General features: G+C 40.1%; 1 protein-coding gene across 2 annotated transcripts in view; it reads right to left on the bottom strand.

Annotated features, from left to right (window-relative positions):
• Positions 1-228: 228 nt before the first annotated feature.
• The window catches only part of ica1 (islet cell autoantigen 1), a 154,472-nt gene continuing 134,633 nt past the window's right edge, over positions 229-20,067 (bottom strand). For both annotated transcript variants that reach the window (XM_080207581.1, XM_080207590.1), the window contains 2 exons: positions 7,379-7,474; positions 229-6,127 (listed from right to left, as the gene is read on the bottom strand). In XM_080207581.1, coding sequence (XP_080063707.1) covers positions 6,006-6,127; positions 7,379-7,474 — 218 coding nt within the window. In that variant the 3' untranslated portion in view covers positions 229-6,005. The remainder of the gene's footprint in view (positions 6,128-7,378; positions 7,475-20,067) is intronic.

Here is a 20,067-nt window from a genome sequence, read left to right as displayed (position 1 = left end):
CATTTATAAAATCATTTGTTGCTAAGTGTTACTCCATATGAGGATCCAAGCTTTCATTAGTCAATGAGTTTAGCACCAAATGTGGCAATACAAGTTACTGGACTAGAGAGCGGAGTCATTCACATTACTGCAATGACCATTCATTCATTGAGCTCTGTTATAGAAGAATCTGATAAAATAATGGAAGAATTTTTTTTTCTGAATTCACATTTTATTTTCAGTAAGTCAAAACAAAACCACAGGAAGAATTCCAATTTCAAACAAAGTCACCCAATTAAGAAGTGACTTTTTAATTACTGTCTCTATGATTTTTTTCTTGATTTTCTTTAAATACATCTCATTATTGGCATCAAGTTAATACATTTTTGTTTAGGATATTATTAGTGGCATTTTCTAATCTGCTTTGGCTGCTTTGCTATTCTATATGTAACTTCTAAATTTTATAATTTGAATAATGAGCTAAATATCAAATGGAAAATAAAACCATACATAAATGATCAACTGTTAACATTTTGTATTGTTTCCATGCTAACCAAATCTGAGCCACCATTTTGTGAAAGCTTGCCTTAATTAAACAATATTCATTAATTAGTAATAAAATGGTCAAAAAATTGCATTTAAGGCTTAAAGAAAATGTCACTAGAAATTCATAATGTTTACTCCTTGGAAACAAACAATAAATATCAGAAATTAGTATGGTATTACCATACCAAAGCTTAAAACACTGGCATCAAACTATTTTCTTTGCTACTTTAATGGCTGAATTAAACTCTAAAGCAAGCTAAATGTTTTTGCCAAAGGAAAATAAATACTCACTCAATATCAGCATCTTAAACATTCATACCTTTTCACTCATTGTCATTACAGGCTTTAAAGCTTATCAGATTTGTACCAGCAAAGAGCAGCCAGCTCTTCAGTAGAATAGAACTGGTTGCTGTCAATGACAAGCTTAAACTATTAAATTGCAAGTTGCACTTGAATTACTAGATAATTATTATTCTGTACACTTGTTAAAATTATATCCAATTATCAAAGGAAGGCAGGTTTGTATAATTTAACAGCTATACACCAAAACATTTAAAGATTTTCAAAAATCCTGTGGGTTGGTGCAGAACTTTTCAGACCAGCAAGACAGTTTGTTGCTGTTAGCTGGTTTCAGTCAGGTTGCTGGTAAGAGTGCTACAATTGGCCTATGTTGCTGGAGCTAAGGAGGAGAAAGATACTCTGAATTATCAACAATTGTTGATATGTACCTAACTTAGTTTTGATGCTCCAGTGACTGAATAGTTGCGAGCATTCATCATCTAGGTTGAGAGGCCCTCATAAAAACAGAAAATAGGTGCAGGAGTAGGCCATTTGGCCCTTCGAGCATGCACCGCCATTCAACATGATCATGACTCATTATGCACTTTCAGTATTCCACTCCTGCTTTTGCTCTATACCCCTTGATTCCTTTAGCCATAAGGGCCATGTTCCTCTTGAACATACCTAACAAACTGGCTCTCAATGGCAATCAAAAACAGACTTACATAAGACTACTGGGTGAAGTCCCCACATGTTTTATTTTTACTAAAGATATGACCAGTATTCTTCCATCTGAATCACTTCTTAGTTTCAAATGCTTGCTTTGGAAAACAATGTTGGCTTAAAATTTTAAGGATAATCATTGATCTCTTTAAAAGTTTCGTCAAAGACTGACATAGGTTCCTATTGAGCCATGATTCTAAACTCTAAGACAAAAACTTTTCAATAATCATCAGTTCTTCAACTCAAACACATAGCTACCTCAATTTATGAAATATTTTATAAAATGTAACTGTTTCTACATATAGAATGAGTTAATTAAAATACTGCAAAAAACCTCATCAGCATTGGCTTTCATAAAGTTAGTTGAATTTTGTGAATATGTTTTGATATTGTACAACAAAAATCACATTGTTAAACAAAGTTGGAAATTATTTCTTTTTGTTTTGAATAATACCTATAGAGGTAGAAATTGGATCTAATTACACCCCTTTTTATAGACACAAAATGAGAACAAGATAAATTTGAGTGCCTGCACCCCAAGATAGTTTGAAATATACTCAACTGGAAATTGGGATAATGTTATCATCAAGGCCAACAGTTTGTAACTGGGGGAAGTTAAATAGCTGTTTGATGATCACTCAGAAATTGGTTGGAAATGACTTGAAGCTCAATCCACCTCACCTGCTCAGTCTTCAGTAGCAATTTAATAAAAGTGTTTCTTTAAAAAAAAATCTTAAAGCCGAGCTAGGGTGCTAGAAGGAATTTCCATTTACACAGCATTCCTTCTCTCCCCATTTAATTATGCCAGGCCTACCTTTTGCTGTCTAGGCAAGTGCTGGAAGGGGATAAAGTAGCTGGCAATGAGCAGAAAGTCTAAACTTTAGTTCTCTAAAATTCAGGCCTGCATGAAAGAATAGTGGAAGCAGATGAAGTGGTAATATTCAAAAAAGAATTGGATAAGGGGAAAAAAAAAATACAGTGCTCTGACGAAAATGCAGGAGTGTGGGGCTAACTGGATAGCTCTTTGAAAGAGGTAGCATTATCATCACAGACTGATTGGCTTCATTCTGAGCTGTATAATTCTCACAGGTAGGTACAATGACAATACAAGTTACAGTGTGAATAACAAGTCTAAGACCTGTCCTATGTGATACCAATGTCAGACCCATGCTAAAATGTGTATCACTAATCTTTCACACTAAAAGAAGTAGCAAAGTTAGTTGGTTGTAATTTTTTTCCTCAATTTATTTGGATCAGTATCAAATTCCAAAATGGAACCAGCTAGTGAACAGTGGCCCAATCGCATGCTAAAGGTGAAAACAAGTTAGGCTTAACTGGTAAAACATATTGGAGAACATATTTGGAATATTAACTTCATTTCTGGCACAAAGGAGCAGGTGACAGGCCAAGTCACTTTGCCAAGCATAATCTTGGATCAATCCAACATCCTTTTACGGCATGGTCCCTGAAGGAGGAGGAGGAGGGATATCTGGCTATTTGTCTCTCTTCCAGTGGCCAAAAATAAGTCCCAAGAGGAGTGAGGTGGAGCAAAAATTAATACTTGTGTTTTGTTGGTTACCGCATGGGCTGGTGAAGATTCCATTGCTGAGCCATTTCAGTGAGGGGTGGGGTGGATCTAAACCAGTTGCTAAATCATTGATTTACACATGCAAGGGGATAAATACATCTTTCAGCAGTTCGTTGGGATGCTTGCAAAGTCATTGACATCAATATTACAATACCAGTATTGCAGGCACTGACTAGCTGCAGATTATAACCTGTAATTCATACTGTTTTTCCCTTGCATCTTTCTTTCTAGTTATTTTATTATTGTCATGGGTAGGCTTACGTTAACACCGCAATGAAGTTATTGTGAAAATCCTCTACTTGACACATTCCAGCAACTGTTCGGATATACTGAAGAAGAATTTAGTATGGCCAATGCATCCAACCAGTGCATCTTTTCAACTGTGGGAGGAAGCCAGGGCTACTGGAGGAAACTCATGCCGACTCTGCACAGACAGTGACCCAAGTCGGGAATTGAGCCTAGTACTATGAGGCAGCAGTGCTAACCCTGGGCAGATAAGTTTCTGCCCCATATCCTCCCACTTCCCCATTCTGGAAAAGGTATCAATAATAATGTATTTTGGTAGATTGAACCAGGGCAGGACTTACTCAGTAGGGAAGTCTAAAACTAGAAGGCATAGGTTTAAGGTGAGAAGGGAGCGATACAAAAGTGTTCAAAGGGGCAATTTTTTTTCACACAGAGGATGGTGAGTGTCTGGAACAAGCTGCCAGAGGTGGTAGTAGAGGCAGGTAAAATTTTATCTTTTAAAAAGCATTTAGATAGTTATATGGGTACAATGGGTATAGAGGAATATGGGCCAAATACAGGCAATTGGGATTAGCTTAGGGGTTTTAAAAAAAATAAGGGCGGAATGGCCAAGTTGGGCCGAAGGGCCTGTTTCCATGCTGTAGATCTCTATGACTCTAATATCATTGCTGGATCAGAGAAAGGTTTGGAAATAGGAAATGCTGCTGAATATATACATAGCACTCAGAATCCCTACAGTGCAGAAGGAGGCCATTTAGCCCATCTCGTATCTCACCAGGCGCACCTCCTGTCCTATCCTGGTTATCCAACGTATTTGCGCTGCTAATCCAACTAACCCACATGTCATGGGACACTAGGGGGCAATTTAGTATGGCCAATCCACCTAATCTGTGCCTCTTTGAACTGTGGAATGAAACCCATGCAGACACAAGGAGAACATGCAGCTCCACACACTCACCCAAGGTTGGAATTGAACCCAGGTCCCTGGCACTGTGAGGCAGAAACACAAAATTGGTTATGGCATAAAGGAAAGCCCTTTACCTCATCAAGTCTGCACTGATTACCCAAATGAATAACTCATTCTCCTGCCTTCTCACTGTAACCCTGCACATTAATTCTTTTCAGGTAACAGTCTAAATGAATGCTTCAATTGAACCTGCCTACACGATACTCTGGTGGTGCGTTCCAGACGCTAATCATTTGCTGTATGATAAAGTTTTCCTCATGTTACTATTGCTTCATTTACTAATTACTTTAAGTATGTGCTCTTTCATTCACAATCCTTTCATGAGTGGGAACATTTTCTTCCCCCCTACTCTGTCCAGACCCCTCATAATTTTGAAAACATCAATCAAATCTTCCAAGGAAAGCAGTCAGAAATTCTCCAATCCATCTTAATAACTTAAGTTCCTCCTCCCAGGAACCATTCTCAAGAATCTTTTAAGCATCCTCTTTCCTTAAATGTGGTACCCAGGGCTGGACACAATTCTCCTGCTGAGGCTAATCCAGTATCTAATACAAGTTCAATATAACCTCCTTGTTCTTGTACTCAATGTCCCTAATAATTAAACCCAGGATGCCAAATGCTTTATCAACCACTCTCTCTCAACTGTCCTGCCACCTTCAATGACTTATGCACACACACACTCAGGTTCATCTGCTCCTGTATCCTCTTTAGAGTTGTACCCTCTATTTTTTTTTACTGTCTACCAATGTACTTTCTTCCAAAATAAATTAGTACCAATTCTTTGCATTTCATTTCATCTACCATCTGTCTGCTCAGTTCACCAACTTGTCTATGTCCTTTTGAAGTTTTAAGTTTGAAGCTGAATTTAGGGACATCTTCACCCTGTGGCTCTGAGAAATTGATCGATTTTTAGGGAAATCAGCAACGGTGTTACATGTTCCTGTAGCAAGTGATGAAAAGCATGCTGAATTTCTATTGGTGTCAGTACTTACATGTATGATATTGATGCTGAAACTGGTGCTATAAGGATAAGTGCTGCCAATGTGTAATATGTAGAACTGAACCATCTAGTTCCTGAGTTACATCAAGGAAAACATGTAACTAACAAGGCAGTTTTTAACCACTGCCAGTGAATTAAGATACACTTCAGATGCAATATGCAATGCAGTGGGAGAAGATTAATTGTCAAAGATGGAGACATAATGGTACAAGTTTCTAAAAGTGACAGCATCATTTCTACCCGAGCCCCATCAATAATAACAAAATTCTCTTTGCAGGCTGAGGGTGAATAAGGAAGAATGTGGAAGAAAAGGGCTCCAAGAAAAAAAAGCGAGGTTAATTGGCTGAATCACCCTAGAACTTGTCAACATTCTTGAGAAACTTAGCAGGCTTGCTGTTGTAGAAAATAAAACGGACAAAGTATGCTTAATTGGACAAAAATACTTTTAACTATTCTCTTTACTCTATTGTTTGGCAACGAGACATTAAAGCTTACAGATTTAAATTTTTAAACAGGTATTCATCTTCTATGCTGATAAAAATGATTAAACATTTTCTCAGCAGTTTTCTCTGACAGATATATTAGAAAATTAGGCTCTAGTACTCAACCATCAATAGATTTACTAAAGATTACAATATTATAGTCATGATTACAGACAATGGTTATTTAGGTATGCGTTATGCATTGAGTAGTTCATGCTGTTTGTCAGTTCGTCCAATAGCATCTGGGTTTGACAGTGGGTCCAAGTCAGCAAAAAGGTTAAACCATGTAGACAGGTCAGTTGGGTTTTTCTGAGCAGCTGTAAATACAAGAAATAACTTGTTACATTAAGTTACATTAAATTACAATAAATTACAAGACAAAACAGCAACTGCATTATGCGATAGACTAGGTCGTGCACAGCTTTTGCCTATATGTATATACAAACTCAACTGTCACCCATTTGATTCATGATTGATTGACTGATGATAAAAGGATGATGTCCCCAGAAGGACAGATTCAGGATATACACTATCTTGCATTATACTTATATTTTGTACTCATGTTTCATAAATGACAATTATTATTGTAATAAATGACAGGCGCATTCTCATTACCAAACAGACTCCACACAAAACATGAAATACACTAAGTTCTGGGTTTCGGTATCACTGGACATGGCTGTTGAGTCACTGCTTGCATCTCTGCCAGCCAAGTGAATTTTGTGATTATGTATCAGTTCATTTCTTATGGAGTTTCTTGCAGTAAATCAGAAGATACACTGAAATATGACAGGAAGAAAATGGGAAGAATAAAGGAAATGTGTTATACACATGATTTTTAACAAGTTCAAAAGATTTAGCTGTGATGCCTCCCTCGTGCCTCTCATACTTGCGTACAAAACTCCCATCATTGCTTCCACATTTAAGTTCACCTATCACTTTGTGTTCACTGATGTACATTGATTTCCAAGTGAACAATGTCTCAATTTTAAAATTTCCATCCTAGTGTTCAGATTCCTCTGTGGTCGTGCCCCTCTTTGGCTCCACAACCATCTCTAGCCCAGACCCCTCTGAAAACTGTTGTCCTCTTGCAAACCCCCTACTTCTTTTCCCCCATCATTGGTTATTATGTATTCAGCTATCGAGGTTTTAAGGTCTGGAATTCCCTCTTTAAACATCTCTGCTTCTCTCTCTGCTGCTTTATGCTGTTTAAATTTCTCCTTATGTGGTTCAATATCAAATTTTGTTTAATGGTGTCCCGTTTGACACTTTACTGTGCTTTATAAATGCAAGCTGTTACTGAAAGTAAATAACCAAAGAAGAAATTAGATGTTGTAGCAGCTTGTCATCCTGAATGAATACTTGCCTGTGTGGGGACACCCATTCACTAAATCAGACTACTGTCTTTACTCTGGGTGTTCAGCATGAACATAGGGATAAAATAAACATGGCCTGTATTTTATAAATTAGCAATAACATTCACATTGAGCATTTCACAGTGTAGGTTACAGACAAAATTGTAATTTTGCATGGCACTTTTTTAATGAAAGGACAAATGGTATGATTACCTTTAAATTGATTCTTACTAATGTTCTCAATCAACCCATTAAGTTGTTCTGTTGATTGGGAAGTAGTCTGAAGACTAACACCACCTGCTGCCCAACCTAAAGTACAACATCAAATATTAGCTAATATAAACTTTATACACAAAATCCTCAACCCTAAGTACTTCAATAGCAGATTTCTAAGCTGCTGAAAGCTATTAAATTTTTAAACAAACATTAAAGGAATGAGTACTCATCAGCTTTTAACCAAAATGCATCATGGACACACTTCTTAATAGATTAGGAACATCTACTGGATTAATATTTAAATTACAAAACTAATTTTATGTTTTTCAAACTATCTTAATTTATTGGCCATTTGATTTTTGATCGGAAAAAGCCAACTATAATATTTATATTGCCAATCAGAATTCATATTAAATATTTCACATATTAATCGGATTAGCACCACAATCTTAATCCAGAACAATGTATTTTCCTTGTTGAAGATAATGCAGTTGTAACAATTTATGGCTTGGCATATTCATCTTTCTATCATCACCATCAAGCCAGGACAACTCTGATTCAAGGAGGAGTTTAGGAAAACATGCCTGGAGCAATAGTAAACATATCTAGAGAAATGAAATGCCAACCTGAAGTTGCACAGGACTTTAAGCATGCTAACAGAGGAAACAGTATGCTGCAAAGTTAAATAATCCTGAAGCCAATGATCAAAAGTCCTTTCACATCCAGTTCTGAACATTGGTGGACAATTAAAACAATTAACTGGTGTAGAAGGCTTTGCAAATGTCCTCATCCTCAATGATGGGGGAGTCCAGCAGATTAGAGCAAAAGGCAGGGTTAAAGAGTAGAAAACCAGCTTCAACCTGAAGGGCCAATTGGATGACCAATCTCACCTCCTAATGAAATGCCCAGCATCACAGATGCGACTCCACATGATATCAAGAAATAGCAGAATGCACTGAATGCAGCAAAGGCTATACAGCTGACAAGATCCTGGCTATAGTACTGAAGACTTGGGGAGCATTTCACATGCCCCCCCCCGCCACCAGCTGTGTTTGTGGTGGGGAGCAATTAAAATAGGGAAGCTGCTCACCCTACCACCTTTCCACCCACCCCCGAATTCATCCCACAATTCAGGGGGTGCCAAAATTGGTAGTTCATTGGCCTTATTTAAATGGATAATTATGGGTCAGTTAGTCTGGTTATTTGGCACGGCAGTTGGGTCAGCACTTTTTTTAAATGACCTCTTTAGAGGACGGGATGGAAGTGGGGATTTTTATCTTTTAGGGCTGCCTTTTGCCAAATAGTGGAGGCACCTCTAAGATAAGGAATATGAAAACCCTTTCTTCCTATTCACGCAACTTTAAGCCCAACCTCCTCAGTCTCCTTCTTGACCTACTCAAATCCTCCTTCCCACCATTCTGGACTTACCTGTTTTCAGGGATCCCCTCCTCCTATAATCTCAAAAGCACCCACTAATGGCTATTGGTGCTCATGGGACTGATGAAACTGCCAGCCAATCAACACTCATCAGCAAAAACCTGCTCACTGATACTCAGTTTGGGCTCTGCGAGGATCATTCAGCCCCTGATCTCATTACAGCCTTGGTGCAAACATGGACAAAAAAACTCAATTCCAAAGGTGAGGTGAAAGTGACTGCCCTGACATCAGGACAGTTTGAACAAAGGAATCCTAGGAAAACTGAAGTCTACAGAATCAGAAGGGGTTCGGTGGTGAGGAAAACAGGGCTGGGGGGGACAGGAAGAGAAGAAACTCTGTTAACATCATACTAGAACAAAGGAAGATAACTGTAGTTTTTGGAGGCCAATCACCTTAGCCCACGATTTCACTGCAGGAATTATTCAGGGTCATGTCCTCAGTCCAAACATCTGCAACTGCAGTAGCAATGACCTTCTCTCCAAAACAAGGTCACAAGTGAGGATGTGCACTGATGAATACACAATGTTCAGCACTGCTCGTCTCTCCTCAGAAACTGAAGCAGTCCATGTCCACAGGCATTAAGACCTGGATAACATTCAGGCTTGGGCAGATAGGTAGAAAGAAACAGTTGAGCCAAAATACATGCTAGGCAATGACCATTTCTAACGAGAGAGAATCTGGACATTGCCCTTTGATGTTCAATAGCATTACCATCATTAGATTCTCCCACTGTCAATATGTTGTGAGGTCATCACTGACCAGAAGCTGAATTGGACCAGCCATATAGTTGCCTACAAGAGCAGGTCAGAGGTTGTGAATTCTGTGGTGATGTGTCCTGAGTCCCCAAAGGCTGTTTGTCATCTACAAGGCACAAGTCAGGTCTCACCTGGATTGGCACAGTTCCAAGACAATTGACCCATTCAGGGTAAAGCTGCCCATTTGATTTGCACCCAATCCACTACCTTAAACTTCACAAACTTCACCAACATACTTTACCATCACCAACACACAGTGGTAGCAGTCTGTTCCAACTACAAAATACAGCACAGCAACAAGTCTTCAAAAACACTTCAACAATGGCCTCAAACACCTTGGAAAACAAGGGCAACAGACACACGGAACCACTACTAACTGTGCACCTGCAAGCCACACATCATCCTAATTTGTAATCATTTCACTACTTGTTCACTATAGCTGGATCAGAACAATCTTCATTCCCATGGCTCAGCAAATCCCCAACTCAATGATATCATCAAGCCGGGATATCAATCTAGTTCAATGAAGAATGCAGGAGGGCATGCCAGGGTGGCACAAAGCATACAAAAATATGTGGTGGCAGGCTGATGAAGCTACAACACAGGACTGCTTGCATACCAAACAGTGGAAGCATCATGTGATAGACAGAGCTTGGCAATCCCAGAATTAACACGTCAGATGAAAGCTTTGCATCCCAGTTACTTCTTATTGGGAATGGTGGTGGATAATTGATCAACTGGAGGTGGAGGCTCCTCAAATATCTCCATTCTTAATGATGCAGGAGGCTAGCACATCAAAAATGCTGAGTAGGAGTTCCATCTCAGTCTCCTTCTGAGATTCTCAGCATTACATACCAGTCCTCAACTAATTTGATTCACTCCACATGATATGAAGGAATGGTTGAAACACTGGATACTGCAAAAGCTATGGACCCTTGACAACCTTTCAGCAATTGTACTGAAGATTAACAGGTTGGAAATTTGGTAATTCTGTCTTATGGGATATATGATTCAGTAAAATAAACCTTGCACCTTTTTCATTTGAACAACTGTCTCATGCGATTGTCCAGCTTTCCTTTCATCAATATGTTCTTATATTTGGCTGTATGTTTGCTCTTGGGAAGGAAAGATTGGTTTAAGAGAGATAAAAGAATGAGTTTCTTAAAAATGCATTTAATTTTCTAAAAATCTCCAACAATAATTATGATATGAAGCAAAAGCACTCCATTCGTGTTAAACCTGATTTTCAATGCCAGAGAGGCTGTTTCACAGCAATTGAGACTTATCACACCATTATAAATGTTATTATATTGGAAGGTGCTATCCCTAATTTTTTTCTTAAGTTTATTGTGTATCTATCATGTTGGCACCACAACTTTGCACACTGTCACTGCTGAATCTCTTACTGAGATATTGTTATTAGAGTGAAATGTATGGAGCAATCCTGTAACTCAAACAGCACATTCCTGATTTTAGTATTTAACTATACATGTACAGTTACTGGAATATAAGTCCTAGGCCAATATGAGTTTTTTTTTGTTAAATTATTGAACCCACTGAACAAATTGTTCAAATGGTATTACATTAGGCTTATAGACATTACTAAGGTAGTTTTATAACATGCATCAAAATGTATATTAAGCAAAATACAAGCATCTTTCACTTTGAGTTCTTTCAACTTATTAGTTTTATAGGAAATATTCAAATTATAGGGTTGTCAGTGTTAATTCTTGCAAGTTTCTTTGATTTATATCACTGCTATAGTGCAGCTAATATTCAAGCTGTGCAAATAAGAACGATGAGCAAGCAAGAGGTAAAGCAAACACGTTTTTTTTGCTGATTTATGGTCTTTAACATCATGCATTAAACCCCTGAGGCACAGTTAGCAGTAATAATGTGCCATTCTCTAGCATCAAAAGTGTGTGCAAGGGGTTTTATACAGGAGGTACTTGATCCCTTTAACAATCATCAGTATACAAGCATTCCATGCTGTTCATTCACTGTGTTGGCAAACTGTATTAGATGAAATTCAGATTTTCCCACTATGAAATATGATTTGCATAATATTTGCAGAAGGCATTCTTTGACTTTAGTGTTTGAATCATAGGCAGCCACTGAACTTAAATGAACCCTCCCAAAGATATTTTTCCACTGTTATCAATTTGTCAATTTGTGTATAAAAACAAACAACTAGCTCAGAAACTGAGAATATCTAATCAGATTTAATGGGGCTGGATTCAAAATCTTTTATCAGAGGATGCAGACACTTCCTTTCATAATTGGGTACACTGAACTATGAGTGCTAGAAAAGTCAGCAGTGAATTTGTGTCAATCACAATTTATATATTGAAATTTTAAAATAAATATTAGAATGTGAAAGATAATGTTTGGCCATGAGTTCAAGACTAGTTATAAATATACACCTAAGCTGGAAAACTACCTCCCGTGCCATGAGCATTCAATGATACCATCTGAAAACTGGGAATTGCAGGCCTGTAATTTTCTGATGAACTCTCTGAACACAGTACATTCATGGATTCCAAAACGACACTTTTAAGAGACTTCTAGATAAGTACATGGAACTTAGTAAGATAGAGGGTTATAGGTAAGCCTAGTAATCTCTAAGGTAGGGACACATATTCGGCACAACTCTGTGGGCTGAAGGGCCTGTACTGGGCTGTAGGTTTTCCATGTTTCTATATCTGGGTCTGAAATTTATATTTTCAGGCATCTTCAGCCTCTCACTGCCACTGCTGGCTGCTTGCTTTGAAAGCATTAAATAGGTTAAGTGGATGGAAAATCTTATTTCCTAACCTACAGTTTAGCTAATGGAACAGCAGAATTGTGTTCACTGCTGAGTACTCTGCTTGATGCCCTCCACAGTGGCAAGAAAATTTATATTGATTCTTATTATTTTCTGTTACAACGAGTGGGAAACGTAACCTTCTTAAACTTTCTTTCTCTTTTGAGCAACAATCTTAGCAAGTTTTTGCCCTCAGTGAATGTGCTTCACCCTATTTCTGACCAGCAGACCAGACCAATGAACTTTGGCGTCTCTCAAGGCATTTAGGAATATTTCAAGTTTTCCTGCAAATTGCAATGTTACTAATTTCAGGTCTGATCCGGACTAAAGTGATTTTGAATTTAACTACAGAACTTCCTTTCCAAGGCCTCAACAAAATTAAAATTAAAGTTAATTTATCAGTCACAAGTAGGCTTACATTAATACTGCAAAGAAGTTACTGTAAAAAAAAACATTTTTTTAAAATGATAAAAATTATCATCTGTTTTGAAGAGGCAGGATTGTCAATAGAGGTTGAACATAGATGAACAGTCAATTACTACTTTAAATCTAGATTCCACCACTACTCATTCACACTTTTAGTATAATTATCAAAATAAATAATTTAACTCCTCTATTTTTATTTCATTTCACTGGGAAGGCTATTATGACTTTCTTGTTGGGCCATAAGAAAGAGAATCATAAAATACCAATAGTGCAGAAGGAGACAATTTGGCCTATCTGCATTGACCACAATACACCCATCCCTATCCCCTTAACCCCTCGTATTTACCCTGCTAGTCCACCTGACATTATGGGTCAATGTACCATGGCCAATCAATACAACCCACACATCTTTGGAGAAATACAATGTTCCCTGCCAAAACCATTGGTCAGATTCCAGTGAGTGTTAATAATACTAGTTGGTTCACATTTAGAATCTTTTACTCTCCAGAAGCCTTTGGTTTGATTTGATTTGATTTATTATTGTCACATATATTAGCATATAGTGAAAAGTATTGTTTCTTCTGCACTATACAGATAAAGCATACCGTTCATAGAAGGAAATGAGAGAGTGCAGAATGTAGTGTTACAGTCATAGCTAGGGCGTAGAGAAAGATCAACTTAATGCAAGGTAAGTCCATTCAAAAGTCTGACAGCAGCAGGGAAGAAGCTGTTCTTGAGTTGGTTGGTACGTGACCTCAGACTTCTGTATCTTTTTCCCAACAGAAGAAGGTAGAAGAGAGAATGTCCGGGGTGCATGGGGTTCGTAATTACGCTGGCTGCTTTGTCAAGGCAGTGGGAAGTGTAGACAGAGTTAATGGATGGGAAACTGGTTTGAGTGATGAATTGGGCTACATTCACTTTTGTAGTTCCTTGTGGTTTTGGGCAGAGCAGGAGCTATATCAAGCTGTGATACAGCCAGGAAGAATGCTTTCTACAGTGCATCTGTAAAAGTTGGTAAGAGTTGTAGTTAACATGCCAAATTTCCTTAGTCTTCTGAGGAAGTAGAGGCTTTGGTGTGCTTTCTTAACTATAGTGTCGGCATGGGGACACCAGGACAGATTGTTGGTGATCTGGACACCTAAAAACTTGAAGCTCTCAACCCTTTCTACTTCGTCCCCATTGACGTAGACTGAGGCATGTTCTTTTCGTTTCCTGAAGTCGATGATAAATCTTCATTTAAATGACACTGAGGGAGAGATTATTGTTGCCATTCACCAGATTCTCTATCTCATTCCTGTACTCTGTCTCATCATTGTGACAGATCCGACCCACTATGGTGGTGTCATCAGCAAACTTGAAAATCGAATTGGAGGGGAACTTGGCCACACAGTCATTGGTGTATAAGGAGTATAGTAGAGGGCTAAGAACACAGCCTTGTGGGGCACCGATGTTGAGGATAATCATGGAGGAGGTGTTGTCACCTATTCTTACTGATTGAGGTCTGTGAGTTAGAAAGTTCAGGGTCCAGTTGCAGAGGGAGGTGCTGAGGCCCAGGCCATGGAGCTTGGAGATGAGTTTAATGGGAATAATGATGTTGAAGGCTGAGCTATAGTCAGTCAATAAATAGGAGTTGAACATAGATGTCTTTGTTCTCTATGTATTCCAGGCTTGAGTACAGGGCCAGAGAGATGACATCTGCTGTGGACCTGTTGTGGCAGTAGGCAAACTGTAGTGGATCCAAGTAGTCCAGGAGGCTGGAATTGATTCGTGCCATGACTAGTTTTTCGAAGCACTCCATAATGATGGATGTCAGAGCCACCAGTGGATCGTCATTAAGGCACGCTGTTTGGTTTTTCTTAGGTACTGGGATGATGGTCGTCTTCTTGAAGCAGATAGGGACCTCAGATTGTTGCAAAGAAAGATTGAAGATATCTGTGAATAACCCTGCCAGCTGATCCACGCAAGATGAGCTGAGTGGGGAGGGGGAATTTTGCAGATGTTTGAGGGAGGGAGGGATCTCTGCAGATGAGGGTGATCGATGAGGGAAAGGGGGAACTGTGTAGACAGAAATGATTGGCATTGGGGTGGTGATGTTGGTGGAGCGGTGGGAGGAGGGGGGGCAGGCGACACCAGGGTGGGGAGTGATCAGTGACAGTGAGAGGTTTCAGGGGACATCTGGCACAGGGGGCGATTGATAAGGTGGAGGGGGCGGGGGGGTGGAATTTCAATATCTGTGGGATGGGTTGAGGGGGAGAGGGCAGGAGACCTTCCAGTTCACTGGGAGAATGGGATGCCTCCTCAATAGTGCTGAGAGCTCAGCAGTTGGCTTCCCTTGTGCGTTCAGGCTTCACACACCTCAAGCTGGAGAGAATCACACCCTGGCACTTCTTTTGCACAGAAGGTTGCTTCAGAAGGTTAGGGGGCATGGAGTTGGGGGTAAGGTGTTAGCGTGGACAGAGGATTGGTTGTCTAATAGGAGGCAGAGAGTTGGTATCAATGGGTGCTATTCTGATTGGCGGTTGGTGACTAGTGGAGTGCCACAGGGATCGGTGCTGGGGCCTCAGCTATTTACCATTTATATAGACAATCTGGAGGAGGGGGCTGAGTGTAGGGTGACGAAATTTGCTGATGACACAAAGATGAGTGGAAAAGCAAATTGTGCGGAGGGTGTGGAAAGTCTGCAGAGGGATCTAGATAGGCTGAGCGAGTGGGCGAGGACCTGGCAGATGGAGTACAACGTTAGCAAGTGTGAGGTTATCCACTTTGGCAGGAATAATAGTAGGAGGGATTACTATTTAAAGGGTGAAAAGCTGCAGCATGCTACGGTGCAGAGGGACCTGGGGGTCCTTGTGCATGAGTCGCAAAAACCCAGTCTGCAGGTGCAGCAGGTGATCAAGAAGGCGAATGGGATGCTGGCCTTTATAGCGAGGGGGATAGAATATAAAAGCAGGGCGGTCTTGCTGCAACTGTACAGGGCACTGGTGAGGCCACAGCTGGAGTACTGTGTGCAGTTTTGGTCACCGCACTTGCGCAAGGATATTTTGGCCTTGGAGGGAGTGCAGAGGAGGTTCACTAGGCTGATACCGGAGATGAGGGGGTTGGCCTATGAAGAGAGACTAAATAGACTGGGTCTGCACTCGTTGGAGTTTAGAAGGACGGGGGGGGGGGGGGGGGGGGGGGGTGGATCTTATAGAGATGTATAAGATAATGAAGGGGATGGATAGTGTAGAGGTAGAGAGATTTTTCCGCTCAGAAAGGACAGCAGGACTAGAGGACACAGCCTCAAGATAAGGGGGGAGCAGTTTAGAACGGAGTTGAGGAGGGACTTCTTCACTCAAAGGGTGGTGAATCTCTGGAATTCTCTGCCCGTTGAAGTGGTGGAAGCTACCTCGCTAAAAATATTTAAGACACGGGTAGATAGGTTTTTGGTAGACAAGGGAAATAACGGTTATGGGGAGAATGCGGGAAAGTGGAACTGAGCCACTTCAGGTCAGCCATGATCTTATTGAATGGCGGGGCAGGCTCGAAGGGCTAGATGGCCTACTCCTGCTCCTACTTCTTATGTTCTTATTTGTTATATGATTGTGGCTCGCAGCTCACCAAACAAACCAATGCCATTCTCTCCAGTATTCTCACTTGTTTGACACTGAGAATTCTTTTTGTAAGATTAAACCTGATGCGTTTGTCTTCTATTTTCATTTTATTTCAATCTATCAACTGCTGATTGTTCATATATCTGAACAGCAACTTGCCAGTTACTTAAGTTACATAAACATATCCACTCAAATTAGAGCAGCTTTTTAGTACTGCAAGTAAAATAGTATGTAAGCAGCAAAAATACAATGGTCCTACACATAAACTGTTTATTTTGAATTATGAAATGCAAGAAAGGATTACATCCTTTTTGGTGACTTGCTTCTTGGTTGCTAACATCAATAGACTGATTTCAAAGTGATTACACAAAAGAGCAGTGGACTCAATGTTCACAAAGGTCACATATTCCTGAACTTGGCTCAGCACCAATATTTCTAAACCACTTTCTGGGCTTTGACTCAATATCATAGATTGACAGAAATGAAAATGCAAGAGGGGGATATTCAGCTCCCAAAGCTCTCTCCTGTAATTCCATTCCCTCCAGATACATTTTATTCTTACCCCATTCTAGCTTCTATGTCAGCAGCCTGGTTCTGCCTCTCTGACTTTCAATATTGCTGCTGCTTCTGCAGGAAATGTTTCGTCCCATGTTCAACTAATTCCTCAGTCTCCCTCGTTTCATAATTTTTTTTGTTGCAGCACAGGAGGTGGCTAATTGGCCCATCGTGTCTGTGCCAACTCTCCAAAACAATGTGTAAACTTAGTGCCTCCCAATTCACTGGGAGATTGGGGCACCTCCCCAATTGTGCCCCAAGAGCTCAGCAGCTGGCTTCCCCGGTGAGATTAGGCTTCACACACCCCACACCCACCCCTCCTCTGCTGAAGAGAATCACATCCTGGCACTTCTTTTGCACTGAGTGCCATAAGATTGTGGCTCGCAGTTCACCAAAGAAACCAACCCATTCTTTCCTATATCCACTTGTTCGGCGCCAAAAAATGTTTTTATAACATTGAGCCCAATGTGTCTGTCATCTATTTTCATTTTATTGTCAAAGTTTATCAACTGCCATATATTTTTTATATATAAAAATTTCTGTTGACCAATACTCTCTGCTTCTTTTGATTCAGCCAATTTTGTATCCATACTGCTGCTGTCCCTTTTATTCCACGAGCTATAACTTTTCTCAAAGTATGCTGTGTGGCACTATATTGAATGCCTTCTGAAAGTCCATGTACATCACATCAACAGCATTACCCTCATTGACTCTTTTGGTTACCTCCTCAAAAAACTCCAGCAAGTTAGTTAAACAGGTTTCCTCTCACTCTGCTGGCTCTTCCTAATTAACCACCATTTTCCATGTGACTACTAATTCTATCCCAAATAATTGTTTCTAGAAGTTTGCCCAATACTTATGTTCAGCTGTAATTAGCCTGTATTTTTGGGATTAACCTAACAACCTTTTTTGAACAAGGGCATAACATTTGCAATTTGCCAGCTCTCCAGTACCTCCCCAGAGAAGGCTAGAAGATTACGGCCAGTGCCCCTGCAATTTCCATTCTGGTGCCTTGTCAACTTTTAGTACCAACAGTCTATTCAACATTTCCTCGTTATCGAATTTGAACACTTCTAGGTACAGAATTTCCTTGTCTGTCACCATGCCCTGGGTAGCATCGACCTCTTTGGTAAAGACAGATGCGAAGTATTCATTTAATACCTCAGCCATGCCAACTTCCTCCACATGTAAATTCCTTTGCCAGCTTTGACAAAGAGTCATCTAGACTCGAAACAGGAGCTCTTTTCTTTCCTTACAGATGCTGCCAGACCTTCTGAGATTTTCCAGCATTTTTTCTTTTGGGTGCATCCTTTCTTATTGGACTGGATGCATACCGTTGTAGAAAGTTTACCTGAACACAATCTATAAACTTTTGCCCCCATCTGCCATTTACACTACCACAGTCCCTGTGTCCATTCAGGTGTGCATCACTCTGTGATTCTCCTGCAGATTTGTTCTTCTCCATCTTGTGAGCTGAAAGTCTATTGACTGCATTGAGCAATGTAATTGCACTCTGTTTTTAAAAAATTGATTTCACCTTTGAATCCTCTGGGCCACCCTCTTTCTTCAGCATTACAATTTGCTCCTTAACTAATAACTCCACCCCCTTTCCTTTATACTTTTTCTGAACATCTTGTACCCAGGAATATCTAACACCCAGTCTTGCCCTTTCTTGAGCCAGGTCACTGTTACCGACACAACATATTTTCACAATGTAATCCATAACTCCCCAATTTTATTTTCTATACGTTGTGCATACGTGTACAATAATCCTGATTTAGATATCATAATGGAGATGCTGCTTTTTTAACATGACCGTTTGCTTAAGCTAACATTTCTGACATAAAAACAAAACATTTATTTCCCTTTGGTTTAAATGAAGCCTCTTCATTTACTCACCCATTGAGTTTGCACCGACTCTTCAACATAACTTCTGACCCAGGCCCACCTCCCTGCTCTATCCTCATAATCCCACGTGTTTACCGTGTCTAATTCACATAATCTACACACCTTCAGACACTAAGGGGCAATTTTTGCGCTGTGGAAGGAAACCAGAGCACTTGGGGGAAACCCATGCAAACACAGGGAGAACATGCAAACTTTGCACTGTTACCCAAAGCTGGAATCAAACCCGGGTCCCTGGTGCTATGAGGCAGTGGGGTAACTACTGTGCCACCCTCTCTGGAGCTTCTTTACCCAACTACCCAATTACCCAACACCAGATCAACCCTAAGCTTCAATCCCATGGCCCCAATCTCCCCTCTTCCTTGTTCTGGACTCCAGGCTCCAGTCCCATTCTGCAGTCTCTCTCTGTCTCCCAAATTCTGGTCTTTCAAACCCCACTTTCTCTCTCTCTCTCTCCGGCCCATCACCTTTAAAACTTCACACAAATTTCATTTTACACCTCTCCAATTGAGCTGCCATTCCATAAGTCTTCCTCTCTCCACAAGCACCCAGCTCCCAGACCTGTATCCATCTCCCTTGATGCAGAGTCTGATGTCACTTTCTCCTGCCATCCCAAGATTCCAACTCCATCAACGCCAGTCACCCATTTTTACATTGCTACCCATAATCCAAAATTGCCTCTCCCTGTATCTCTGTTGACTGTCTTTCAATCCAGTCCTTCATCTCCCCCTGCTCCATCTCTCTCTTTCTGCTCCCCCCTAATTATCAGTTGTCGGAAGACTCTTTGCACTGGTGAAGGGAAAAGCTTATTTTACTGAGATTAAGATTCATTGTGATTTGGTGCATCAAGGGACTGGTGTGTTTTCTTGCAGGTTACTTGCACTGTAACTTTCCATTCTCACTTGCTGCCATGCACAAGTATCAAACTGGTAACAGGCATTTGGGATTCCCAAATCATTTCCAACCACGACTTTCAGAGCAAATGCATCAAATGAAGCTTATTCATTCTCTCAGCTCTTGACAGTATGCGACATGAGAAGATAAAGAAAATGGGAAAAGGAAGAAATAACATAAAGGTTCACCCTGCCTACCATATTCCTGAAAATAAAAATTGTACCAAGTATCAAAACGATTTACAGCCGAGCTGGTCACTTTGTGTGAGCTCTTGCTTAACCTAGCATTTGCCAATACAAGAGAAAAGCATATTTTTCC

Source organism: Carcharhinus amblyrhynchos, chromosome 2 (assembly GCF_965287045.1).
Source record: "Carcharhinus amblyrhynchos chromosome 2, sCarAmb.v2.hapA, whole genome shotgun sequence".
NCBI classification, from domain to species: Eukaryota; Metazoa; Chordata; class Chondrichthyes; order Carcharhiniformes; family Carcharhinidae; genus Carcharhinus; species Carcharhinus amblyrhynchos.
This window is presented reverse-complemented; position numbering and strand designations above follow the sequence as displayed.